The 12,787-nt window shown below is 44.4% G+C and overlaps 2 protein-coding genes across 20 annotated transcripts in view; one reads left to right on the top strand and one right to left on the bottom strand.

Annotated features, from left to right (window-relative positions):
* The window catches only part of LYRM4 (LYR motif containing 4), a 158,323-nt gene extending 151,379 nt beyond the window's left edge, over positions 1-6,944 (bottom strand). For all 4 annotated transcript variants that reach the window (XR_013533784.1, XM_008994016.5, XM_054253741.2 and 1 more), the window contains exon 1: positions 6,660-6,944. Coding sequence is in view for 3 of the 4 variants with exons in the window: in XM_008994016.5 (XP_008992264.1) it covers positions 6,660-6,745 (86 nt within the window). In the remaining variant the exon portion in view is untranslated. The remainder of the gene's footprint in view (positions 1-6,659) is intronic.
* A 563-nt stretch (positions 6,945-7,507) lies between these two features.
* FARS2 (phenylalanyl-tRNA synthetase 2, mitochondrial) overlaps positions 7,508-12,787 on the top strand; it is a 521,299-nt gene continuing 516,019 nt past the window's right edge. For 15 of the 16 annotated variants that reach the window (XR_013533783.1, XR_008480528.2, XR_013533782.1 and 12 more), the window contains exon 1: positions 7,508-7,648. The gene's annotated coding sequence lies outside the window, so the exon portion shown is untranslated. Of the gene's footprint in view, positions 7,649-8,055; positions 8,242-12,787 lie in introns of all 16 variants that reach the window. The other variant, XM_054253733.2, reaches the window with a different exon arrangement.

Genomic DNA, 12,787 nt, shown 5'->3' with positions numbered 1-12,787 from the left:
ATGATTTAAAATTCATGGTCCAAAACCGCAATTACTTTTGTACCAACTTGATACATAGGGCTGTGCTAAGCATTAGGAATAAAGACAGAATTTCTGCCTTCAGGAATGTATGGCAGAAACAAGGAAGTCAAGAATGATAACGTAAATGTAATATGAGCCCTAATAAAGGCAAGAACAGGTGCTTCCTCAACATCTGCTTATCTTCCACTTCATCCAGAAACTGGCTGTCAGGCTTGGTAAAAACCAAGTCAAATTTCCACCCTCTCGTATTCCAACTTACCCTCTTCTCCTTCATTCCACTCATGTAAAACGAAATGCTGTTCCTCTGTCCAAGACCAACCCCACCAGCTGTGCTCTCATGTACCACTTTTCACCTCTCATGGGGTCCTGCTCTAGCGGTTATCTACTCTTATGGTTTTGAACCAAGACTCCAGTGGGAGGTGGAAGGGGTGTCGATATTCAACAGTAGCAACTTCTGATTCATGTCTCAACCCCCACAAGCTGGGTTCTGCCATAAGCACTTTATTAACAATGCTGTTCTGGTAATGGTACCAGAGGTCTCTACACTGCCAAACCCACGGACCACATTCCCCTCTTTATTAACTGGACCTTGCTAAGGCAAGCCACCCTGCTGACCACAGCTACCTTCCCAAACATATGACTACCTTGGCTTCTGCAACACTACTCTTTACTTGGTCTTCTCCCATTTCTTAAACCCTACAGTAGTTATTCAAGGGACTAGGGCAGAGGTCTCTGAGACCTTTCAGGGGATCCACCAGTAAAACTATTTTCACAGTTACCAGGAAGACATCTGCATTCTCTTAGGAGTAGATAGGGGAAATTGCCAGACACTAAGTAACATGTGATATAGCAACAAATTGTAGGTAGCAACGAATATAAGCACCCAGTTGTCTTCTAGTAAGCCAACCATGAAAGACACTTGCACAAGTGTCAAACTATCAATCTGCTAATTTTTGAGGAGAAAAAATGGTTATTTTTCATAAAAGTGTTACTTAATAGTCACTTAAAAACAGGTGTTTTTACAAGCTTTTGGTTTTGATTTCTAATATGATGTGTCCCACAGAAAGAAAAGCTTTTTGGGCTCCTCAGCAATATTTAAGAATGTAAAAGGCCTAAGACCAGTTAAGCTGAAGAAGCACATTCTTAAACTTTGTCTTCTTGGCTCTTCTTCCGCCAACTCCTTCAATTTTGATGTTCCCTAGAATAGCATCCATAGCCCACTAATTTTCTTACCTTAAATTAGGATTTCTAAGTCTTAGTGTGACCAACCTTTTGGGCCAATTAATTCTTTGTTAATAGGGGCTGTCCCCTGTGCCTCCCTGGCCTCAGACGCTTAGCACCCCCTTTCCGAGTTGTGGCAACCAAAAATCTCCAGATATTGTCAAATAAAATCACCCCAGGATAAGAACTACTAACCTAAATAGTATTCCTAAATAATTCACCTAATATCTAGGTTTTAACTTGACTTATGATGATAATTCTACTTATCAAGTACCCATTTAGCATCAGGGACTTTCCTAAGTACTTGACGTATATTAACGCACTTAAGCAGTGGCGCTGACTACAGTCCCCATTAACAAAGAATTAGCTGGCCCAAGGTTGGTCATGCCAACATTAAGAAATCCTAGTTTAGGGTGAGAAAAATTAGTGGGCTACGAATGCCACTCTAGGGAACATCAATATTAAAGGAGGTGGAAGAAGAAGAGCCAAGAAGACAAAGTTTAAGAATGCGGTTCCTGGTTGGGTGCAGTGGCTCACACCTATAATCCCAGCACTATGGGAGGCCGAGGTGGGCAGATCACCTGAGGGCAGGAGTTCAAGACCAGCCTGGCCAACATGGTGAAACCCTGTCTCTACTAAAAATACAAAAATTAGCTGAGTGTAGTGGCAGGTGGCTCAGCTACTCAGGAGGCTGAGGCAGGAGAATCATTTGAACCCAGGAGGTGGAGGTTATAGTGAGCTGAGATCGCACCATTGCATTCCATCTTGGGCAACAAGAGCGAGACTCCAACTAAAAAAAAAAAAAAAAAAAAAAAAAGAACGTGGTTCTTAAATGTATTTGTCTTGGGACATTTTTACACTGTGTGAGATGGATCAGTTATGATTCTTACAAAGAAACTGCAGAACAGAGAGTGGTGTGACTTGCTCAGGGTCACATAGAGTTGGTGGTGCTGACTATTGTGGTTCTGATTACTCTTCTGAGCTTCAGAGCCCTGTTGATTACCTCTGCTGGGAATCCCAGGGGACATCTGCACTCAGTATACCCTAAAAATAAGCTAAAAAACCCTCTCTCCAGACGTCCAGCTATTTCTGTATTACTGAAGTTAGTTAATGGTGCAAGTTTAAATTCACCCTCTCCTTGTCTTAGCGTAACCAGAAACCTGGATGCCATTCTAGGCTCTGCTTAGATTCTCTTCTTCCTTAGTCCTCAGTCCAGTCATTTGAGTTCTAACAGTTTCCCTTCTAATGATTCATCAAATACAACATTTATCTCTATCTTCCACTATTCCTGTCCTTACTAGCATCCTAATCTCTACCCTGCACAGCTGCAATCAACAGCCATTTGATGTCCTTGGTCCCTCAAAATCATCTTCTACATTGCTGCCAGAGTGATCTATCAAAAATGCAAATCTGGTCATGTCATGTTAGTGGCTGCCTGTGAGCTAAGGGTGAAGTCCAGGGTCCTCAGCATGGCCCCCAGGCCCTCAAATCAGTGGCCCTCTCCAACCTCAGTTCCTTCCTGTCACCCCCTGCATCATACTTACCTCCCTGGCATTGCTCTGCTGTTTGCCTGCCTGAGCACACATGCTGCTTCACACCTTTGATCTGATGTCACCCGCTGAAAGGCCTTCTAGATTTTACACTCTGTGCATCCTTCTGTCACAGCAGTTAAACCAGTCTGTGACAACTATCTCTGTACCTGTGTCCCACATAGGCTTGTAAAGCCACTGATGGCAGGTGCCTAGTTTAGTTCAAAACTCATCTTTCTCTCTTCAGGGCCTGGCATAGCAGTGCTCCCTAACTTGGGGCCACAGACTGGTTGGTATGGGTCCATGGCCTGTTAGGAACAGAGCCACACAACAGGTGAGCAGTGGGTGAGAATTATGGCCCGAGTGCCATCTCCTGTCAGACCAGCAGTGGCGTTAGATTCTCATAGGAGTACCTATTGTTAACTGTGCACGCACATGAGCTCATTATGAGAATTTAATGCCTGATGATCTGAGGTGGAATTGTTTCATCCCAAAACTATCCCCTCCCTTGACCCAGTCCATGGAAAAATTGTCTTTCACAAAATTGGTTCTTGGTGCCAAAAAGGTAGGGGACTGCTGTGGTATAGCACTGGGCAAAATATGCTTCAGAGAAGTTTTGTAGAAGCACTGAGGGAAAAGAATGACATACAGCAATGAGACCTGTTTGGGTGGAGGGAGGGATGGGAGTGGAGACTATGAGATGAAGAGAGTAGGGAAAACTTTTGTTCAAAGAAGGTAACAACTGAGCTGAGTCTTGAATGAAGAGGAGGCACTCTAGACAGAAGCAATAAAGGACCTGCAGGATAGAACAGTACTGGCAAAGGCCTGGAGGCCCAAGAGGATGTGGCACATAGGAAACTACAACTGATGATGATAGAGGACAGGATACATAGGTGGGACCTTGACTGAGACTGGAGGAACAGACAGGGCTCATGCTATCAAAACATGGCCTATATTTTATGTCTTGCAAGAGCGTTCCAAAGTATTTATTTCACTATTCCAATTACTTTAGGCACCACAATTTGCAGGTCATTAAAACATTTTTACTAGTCTACTTTTGATTGCTTATCCAGCACTGCCTGTTATTACTTTTTTTTTTTTTCAGACGGAATTTCGCTCTTGTTACCCAGGCTGGAGTGCAATGGTGTGTTCTCGGCTCACCGCAACCTCCGCCTCCTGGGATCAGGCAATTCTCCTGCCTCAGCCTCCCGAGTAGCTGGGATTACAGGCACGTGCCAACATGCCCAGCTAATTTTTTTGTATTTTTAGTAGAGACAGGGTTTCACCGTGTTGACCAGGAAGGTCTCAATCTCTTGACCTTGTGATCCACCCGCCTCGGCCTCCCAACTATATTACTTTTGATAGGTGACTTAACCTCCCTGTGCCTCAGCTGCCCTACGGGGTCATAAAAATAGTACCTACCTCACTAGATTACTGTCAAAAATAAACATGTTAATAGACATGAAGATGATAAGATAGCAGTCGCACACAGAATTGATCAGTGGATGCTGTATTGCTATTGATTTGCCATCAGTGACAAATAGCTGCTGAGATTAGAGTGGAGGGAAGGGACTGTTCTTGAAATCCACAAGACACAGCCTTAATGTAAAAGAAGGACATATTTTATAACAAGTAAGTTTATCTTGGGAGATGACAGTAGCAGAAACCTAAGTTTTTAGGTCCATGATCTCAGGCAACAGTATAAAATGATTACCAGACTCCTTTGAATAATACATTTATATTTGGGTAGTAAATTTAGCTGAAAATTATATGTTTAAGTATAATTTGACCAATTATTTTCTGAATGTATATCATCTTACAGTTGTCCATACTGAAAGCCATTTTCAATTTTCTGCCTTTCAGGTACAGCCTTGAATGATTTTCCTGCAGTCTGAATAATTTTCCTGTTGAGTTTCTTGAATGATTTTCCTGTTCAGTTGGCAACTACTCATTTGAAAATAATTGGGATTCATTTGCTCATAAATCACTTCCAAAGAGAATTTCAGAAATAGAAGGGTCCTTAGAGACTGTCTAGTCCAACAGTCTATTTCACAAACAAGAGCTCTGAAAAACAGAGATTGAGTGACAAGTCCAAGTTATAGTCTTTGAGGGTTCCACCTTGACTTTCTACATGCTCTCACATAGACCCTCTCCCTGCCATTTTCTTTAGTGTGTGAACTCCCTGCTGGTTCCAAGTCCTTAGGTATCCTCAGTCTAAATAACAAAGTATCTTCCTCCAGACTATGGTGAAATCAAATGGTTTCTATGTATATAACGTGCATATTTCATGTGTTCCCTCAACAGACTTGGTTAAGTACTTGGTGCTAGGTGTTTGTTTAATCTTGCTAAAAATTCCACCAGTATGCCTATTATTACACTCATTACTCTCCAAAGTCAAAGTCATTAAGTAAAATCATGTTCTCCGGTGAAATTTAACCACTTAACTGGGTGGATACGACTTCAGGGGTATGACCTAGATGCTGTTCTCAAATTTGCAGAATGAACATGTTTTCTAAGCAGGTTTCTAAACATTTGAGAGTCACTGCTTAAGAGGCTTACTGTTCCTTTCTTCTGACAGAGGTTGTTCAGGTCGGTCTGCCAACTCACACACCTGGTAGAGGGGAGCCTACCTAACCAGGTGTGTTCCAAGGGTAGGCTCTGCTCCTATGACATCCAGTCCATAGGCTGGCCAGTCACCTAAGTGAGGCTTGGGGTAAAGACATGATTGATCGAGTCAGATTTTTTCTCAGGGGAATATGGCTTAAAATCAGAGAGGAGTAGCAGTTAGTCAAAACCAAACCAAACCAAACAACACATCTGAAAAAAATGCAGAGAGAATCCATAAGGAAATGATGGGTCAGAAGCAGCAACAAAGTGAAAGTAGAGGTTCTGAATTAGAAAAAACCATACAGGCCGGGCGCGGTGGCTCACGCCTGTAATCCCAGCTCTTTGGGAGGCAGAGGCAGGTGAGTCGCTTGAGTTGGGAGTTTGAGACTAGCTTGGCCAACATGGCGAAATCTCGTCTCTACTAAAAATGCAAAAAATTAGCCAGGCGTGGTGGCGGGCGCCTGTAATCCCAGCTATTCGGGAGACTGAGGCAGGATAATCACTTGAACCCCGTGGGGCGGAGGTTGCAGTGAGCTGAGATTACGCCGCTGCACTCCAGCCTGGGCAGCAACAGAAAAAGAATCATAGGCAAATAGGGGAATGGTGAGGCATGTAAAAAAGTGAATGTGTTATATTAAAGATGTAAGAGTTTAGACCCTCAGTGTCCTGCTATCAAGGTCAATAAGCAGGATCTGTCTGGTGAGCCAGGATAAACTGAGGTTTCAGCTCCAAAGCCTGTGAGGTCCTTTTTCCTTTACCGCTAAGCCTTTCCATCGTACCCTAAATAGAACGGATTTGATTCTGGCAACCAAAAGAACTCTTTACGACACCTGGGAAACTTTAGGGAGGTGCTAGCGTGTGCCTTAAGCTTTTTAGCTGTGTGCTACTCACTGGCCATTTCCACGCTCTAGGGAAGTTTTACGTATGCAACATATTGGCCTTAACTTCACCAATGGCTGATTTCCATCTTTTTTTTCTCTTCTGCAGAAACATAACACTAATCATGCTCCGAGAGCACCAACCAAGGTAGACTTTAGGGGGAAAACGTTATAAGACGTGAACGTCTTCCCTGGTAGAAAGAAGAGCAAGCCCTCCGCTCCTCCCCGAGGTCTCAGAGGCCACACCTGCAGGCAGGAGCACGCTTTTCTATGGCGGAACCCGGTCCCTTTCTCGCGGCCGCCGGCGCAGGACGGTGGTTCCAAGGACATTCCGCGGCAGCCCGCGCCCCCGGCCCCCGGCCACCGGCCCCCGGCCCCCGGTCCCCGGCGACCGCCGCGTCACCTGTAATTGTAGGCGCTGAAACGCTTGCTTTCTCTCAGCATAGCCCGGTACAGATCTAACACTTGTGCGCGGCTGGAGGCTGCCATTTTGGAAAGAAAAAAACAAACGGGTCCTCTTCGGAGAGGTCCCAAGTCCAGCCCAACCCACGGAACTTCAGCCTGTGCAGAAACTACGAACGAAATAAAGTGCGGCGGCTCGGCCTTGCCAGCTAGGCGGGCACCCCTGAGGACCGCAGACGGCACCCGGCATCCCGGGCCTCTTCCAAGGCGGGCACAGGCAGGCCTCGGGGCAGCTAAGGGGGCGGTGCCTGGAGGGAGGTGCCTCCGCTCCGCCCAGCCCCCGGCTGGAGGCTCTGGACCCAGCAGCCGCTCCAAGCGGCTGAAAGGCGGGGAAACTAGAGGCCTGGCCGTCGGGGCATCCAGCCAAGCCCCTGGGGGACGAAGATCGGAGGCGCGAGCATCCGAGAGAACTGCAGTTGCACCACGGAGAGCCTTTGCGAACCGTCCGGGGTCTTGGAGGGGACATTTGTGTTTCAAGGCGCAGCGGCCCTTAGTACCTCCAGGAGGCTGCGTTGCCAGGGTTACCGAAGGCCGCCGCGCCGAAGGCCCGCCCTTGACCGCCGATTCCCCGCCCCCACTGGCTGCGGCCGCCCTCAGTGCTGCCTGAGAGGCCTTGCGGGATTTCAAGGGTGACTTGACTTCGCCCGATCCTGCTCGGCTGGATGGGGTTTCATGGCCTTCTCTATGTTGGGAGGCGCGATGTCTGGGTGTGGAGGTGATGAGCCAGGGGTTCTGTGGTACTCCGGCGCTGCTCAGGGCGACCTGCATAGGGGCCTGCGGGACAGGCCCGCTTTCTGTCAAAATGGCGGTGCCCAGCGTACAGGGGTGTCTCTTCAGTTGGGGTTTAAGATTCTTGCCCTGAGAGCGAACTAGCCTGCCACGCTTCCGATTTTGAAACACTTGGGTCTGGGTTTCCCGGGAGAGCGGTGGGTGAGTGCCGGCCTCGTTGCAGCCTGGGGTGCGACGTGGGCAGTTGGTGTGGTAGGGGGTTTACATTGGCCGTGGATTTTTTTCCTCTTTCCTGATGTGGATTTGCTTTTGAGTGAAGTGTCCCCGTGGTTTTGTAAACTAATAAATTTGTAAAATGCAGCCTGGCTGTAGACCTCGGAGAATAATTAGAGACCTTTAGGGGTTTAGGTATTCTCCAAGAAGCAGAGCAAGTTTTCTCCCATGGCTTGACCTAAACTTTTTTGAATTACCTTATTAAAGTGGTGGATAAAGTTGCTTGTTCTAATTTTTGAGCATGGGACTGGAGGCAGGGAAGCCTCAGCCAATTCTAGTACTGTGTTCGCAAAGCAATTTTCTTATTTTTGGAATCTTGCTTTACATAACCTTAGGAAGAACGACACCTTTCTGCATTCAAGCACAGTGAGGAGTACCTTTATACGTAAAAACAAAAGGGCTGGACGCAGTGGCTCCCGCCTGTAATCCCAGCACTTTGGGAGGCCGAGGCGGGCGGATCATGAGGTTAAGAGTTCAAGACCAGACTGGCCAACATGGTGAAACCCCGTCGTTGTGACATGGTAAAAGCCCCATAAAGCTGCATACCTCAACCATACCTAGGCTTTGTGTTGAAACTGCTCTCTGTAACCCTGATGTGACAGGCAAGCAGTCCAAACCCACGCCATCTTGGCCCCTGCGACTTGTAATAAGTAACTAAGGTCTGTAATTTCCACCCATATCCAGACAACGTGTAAACTAACACTTATCTTGACTTCTGTAAACCGCTTAAGCCACAATCGGAATATCCAAAGCCCTCTGGCCCTGGGAATGTCCGGAGCCCCTCACTCTCATCTCCGCCCCAGAGGTAATTTACGGAATCCACTGGCCCTTGGAATGTCTAAAGCCCCTCACCCTCACCCCCAAGGTGGTTTACAGGCGTAAAAGTTCTTGACACCCTCCTTTCAGGGCCACGGGTTGGAGAGACGAGAGTCCTCCGTGACCGCCGGCAATTAAGACCCTGCAATTTGGCATACTTTTGTCTTGGTGTTAACTTTCTATGCTCGGGCCAGTACAACACGCTACTGAAAAATACAAAAATTGGCTCGGCCTGGTGACTCGTGCCTGTAATCCTAGCTACTTGGGAGGCTAATGGAGGAGAATCAGGGACCTGGGAGGTGGAGGTTGCAGTAAGCCAGTTACAATTGTTTCAACCTATTAAGGAATTTAATCATTAATGTATATAATTAATGTATCTAAATGACTCAACTTTGTGGTAATCAAATAAAACTTCCAAGTAAATATGTATAGTTTAGATAGTTTGGGTAGCCTTGTCCTCTGTTAGTACAAGCAATGGTTGCAGTTAGGAAAGCGATAGCTTCCCAGTTAATTCTGAGCCAAGTCTTCACAAAAATACCTCATTATTTTATTTAAAATGGTTTACCAGTTTGATGGACATCATTGCCTTGAGAGGCTAATAGAAAATATTAATTCAAAAGCTACATCTCACTTTTGCATATCTTTATTGTGGAGATGCCTTTTTTTGTTTTTAAAAAAGAAGAAAGTAACTCTATTTGAGACTGTAAGTAGAATGGGCCAGAAGCTGAAGAATGGACCATACCCATATGTTCCTTAACATGCATTCTGTTCTGGGTTGAAATTTTTCTTAGGGAATATCTACAATAGGAGGTACCATTTAGGAATCAAAACATAAAAATTTCTTTAGTATTCGTTTTTCGTTTATCCAAAGTTATCAAGTAACTATAGTTCTTTATGTAAAATCTTGTATTATCTTCTATTAAAATTAGGGTTGTCCATGACCACCTAGTGCTGTGTGAAGAGAAATTTCTCAAATCATAATAAACAGCATAACAACAATTTACTGTCCTGAAGCTTAAATATCAAAGTGATGTATGGAGTAAAATTTGTATAGAAATAGTAACTTATGATATTATTTAGAAATTATTCAGGTGGGCATGGTGCTGTACACCTGTAATCCTAGCACTTTGGGAGGCCGAGGCAGGTAGATTACTTGAGCCCAGGAGTTTGAGACCAGCTTGGACAACATGGCAAAACCCCATCTATACAAAAAAATACATCATAGCAAACCTCATCTCTACACAAAAAGTACAAAAATTAGCTGGGAGTGGTGGCAGGTGCCTGTAGTCCCAGCTACTCAGGAGACAGCGTGTAGTCCCAGATACTCAGGAGACTGAGGTGGGAGGATTGCTTGAGTCCTGGAGGTCGAGGCTGTGTTGAGCCATAATCACGGTACTGCACTATAGCCTGAGCAGCAGAGTGAGACCCTCTCCAAAAAAAAAAAAACCAAAAGAAAAAAAATTATTCTATCCTACACCAGACATGAATCTAAGTATTATACATTGATCCTTCATTTTAATAGAATATGAAGGGGGAAGACCTTATATATCAACTCATTCATTTGTATAGATGAACAAACTCAAGCCTTCCTCATTCCTTCCTTCCTTCAGCATTTATTGAAGACTTCGTAAGTACCATAATTTATTATTTTTTTTTGTTTTTTGTTTTTTTTTTGAGACGGAGTTTCACTCTTGTTGCCCAGGCTGGAGTGCAATGGCGCAATCTCAGCTCACTGCAATCTCTACCTCCCGGGTTCAAGCGATTCTTCTTCCTCAGCCTCCCAAGTGGCTGGGATCACGGGTATACACAACCATGCCTGGCTAATTTTTTGTATTTTTAGTAGAGATGGAGTTTCACCATGTTAGCCAGGCTGGACTCGAACTCCTGACCTCAGGGGATCCACCTGCTTTGGCCTCCTAAAGTGTGGGGATTATAGGTGTGAGCCACGGTGCCTGGCCAATAAGTACCATAACATATGAGGACAAAACTATAAGATGACATAGTTACAGTGATGAGAGCCTCCCCACCCCTAAGAAACCTGTAGGTGATTAGATAAACCAAACAATAATTTATAGAGACAGGTTCTCGCTCTGCTTCCTAAGCTGGAGTGCAGGGGTATGATCATAGCTCATTTAAACTTCAAACTCCTGAAGTGATTTTCCTGCCTCAGCCTCCCAAGTAGCTAGGTCTATAGGCTCATGCTACCATGTCTGGCAAATTAGAAAACTTTTTTTTTTTTTTTTGGTAGAGATAAGATTTCACTATGATGTCCAGTATGGTCTCAAACCCCTCAGTGCATTTCCTGCCTTGGCCTCCCAAAGAGTTCAGCTTATAACTATAAAGTGTGAGCCGTGGCACTTGGCCAATAATTTCTTTTTGACAGTTGCTGTGATAAGAGCAATAATTTAGCAAATACTAAAGGAATACAGAAGAGGAATATTGAACTAGGACTTTCACCTAAGGGAAGGCTTTCCATCATAGGTGTTTCTAGAATGAATAGTAAGAGCCAGATGAGGAATGTGGTTAAAGATTGTATTGTATATTCCAAGCATGGAGGCAGAAGGGTGCTTGATCTATTTAGAGAACTCTAAGTGTTTTAGGATGGTAGGAGGTGGGAAGGGAGGGACCGCAGAAGTGGTTAGCCCTGCACTAACTTTATTTTAGTGATGTTTTTCCTATTTCTGGAATAAATCATTTCTTCCATTATGCATTGGCTGAGTCATATAAGTATAGCTTAACAGCTGAGCTGTTGAAATGGAAACTATTTATTCAGGTATGGATAGCCTTTTGTTTCAGATCATGAATTTGAATCCTATATTTGAGAGGCAGTGAAATTTTATTTGTGCATTCAAAAGATAGCCGGCAGCCTGGTAGTTCAAGTTTCTGTTCTCGCAATGATAACTTGAGGATGATGTAGAAATCAAACATGGATCCCGTTTTCCAGAAGTTTATACTTTAAATACATTTGTATATAATTAAAATAAGGAGTAGGAGATATTAGGTTGGTGCAAGAGTAATTGGGGATTTGACCATTAAAAGTAATGATCAAAACTGCAGTTCCTTTTGCACCAACCTATACAAAGTGCTTCAAGGAAAGGGCTGGTGAAGCGTCACTGGGTCTCAGTGTAAGAAGTCACTTCCATCCCTTATGCTTGGGCCACACCTCAGACCAACAGCAGGGCTGAGGCCCAGGCTTCAGAGATTTTTGTTTAATTGTTTTTTAAGTTTCCTCCATGATTGGGTATAGCCAGGGCTGAGAAACACTGATATGAAGGAATCAGGAGGCTTCATGGAGGAGGTAATGTTTGTATTGGGCTTGAGAAGATTTAAGTTTCTTCTGGGCCTTGAAAGGAATTGAAGGATTTGAATGGGTGTGTGGTGGTAAGATGGCTACTGTAGGTGGAAGACGATTTACGCTTTGCCTTGAAAGGGTGAAGAGAAACCCTGATTGAGGTCTAAGAGAAAAACACTCATGACCTGGGAGGGGCTTTGGCCAGATCTGTAGAGTGCATGAGGGTGAGAACAGGGAGATCCCATGGAAATGTGATACATGGACTTTCATATGTGTTAGGCACGAGATGAGCTGAGTCCCAAATGATTTGAGTTAATCTTTCCATGACTCAATAAAAGAGCTGTTATCTCCATTTAAGAAAAGTGAAGCTGGCCCGGTGTGGTGGCTAACATCTGTAATCCCAGCACTTTGGGAGGCTGAGGAGGGAGGATCACTTGAGCTCGGGAATTTGAGACCAGCCTGGGTAACACAGCAAGATGCCATCTCAATATAATAATAATAATAAAGAAACGACAACAAAAAAATGAAGCTGAGAGTTTCTTTAGCCAGGATCAGACAGCTAGAAAGTAGCTAGGGTAGGCGTTGGCCTGAGATGAGAGCTGTCTAGCTACAATGCAGCACTGCTTCACAGAGAAAGTACCACCTTCAGGAATTTGAAGCTTATTGATTTTTCTTGGATAACATGGGTAAATTTTAGTCATATTTGAAGTTTAATTTAGTTGGAGTCTCACTTATTTGTAAAGCTAACCAATTTGTATAGGAAATATTATAAATATTCAGGGAATCTTAAATGTTGATTTTTATACCAGCTTTTTAGTTATTTAAGATAAATTTACATTTTATTCTATTACCATCTCTTTGAAAAGGCTTAGTGCCTTTTTTAGATTGTCTATTTATGTGTGTATGTGAGACATTTCCTCTTGTGGGATTCTCTGAGACTCCCATTTCTGTAGAAGCTC

This window comes from Callithrix jacchus, chromosome 4 (genome assembly GCF_049354715.1).
Source record: "Callithrix jacchus isolate 240 chromosome 4, calJac240_pri, whole genome shotgun sequence".
Classification (NCBI taxonomy): domain Eukaryota; kingdom Metazoa; phylum Chordata; class Mammalia; order Primates; family Cebidae; genus Callithrix; species Callithrix jacchus.
The sequence above is the reverse complement of the archived record's forward strand: the minus strand, read 5'-3'. Positions and strand labels throughout refer to the sequence as shown.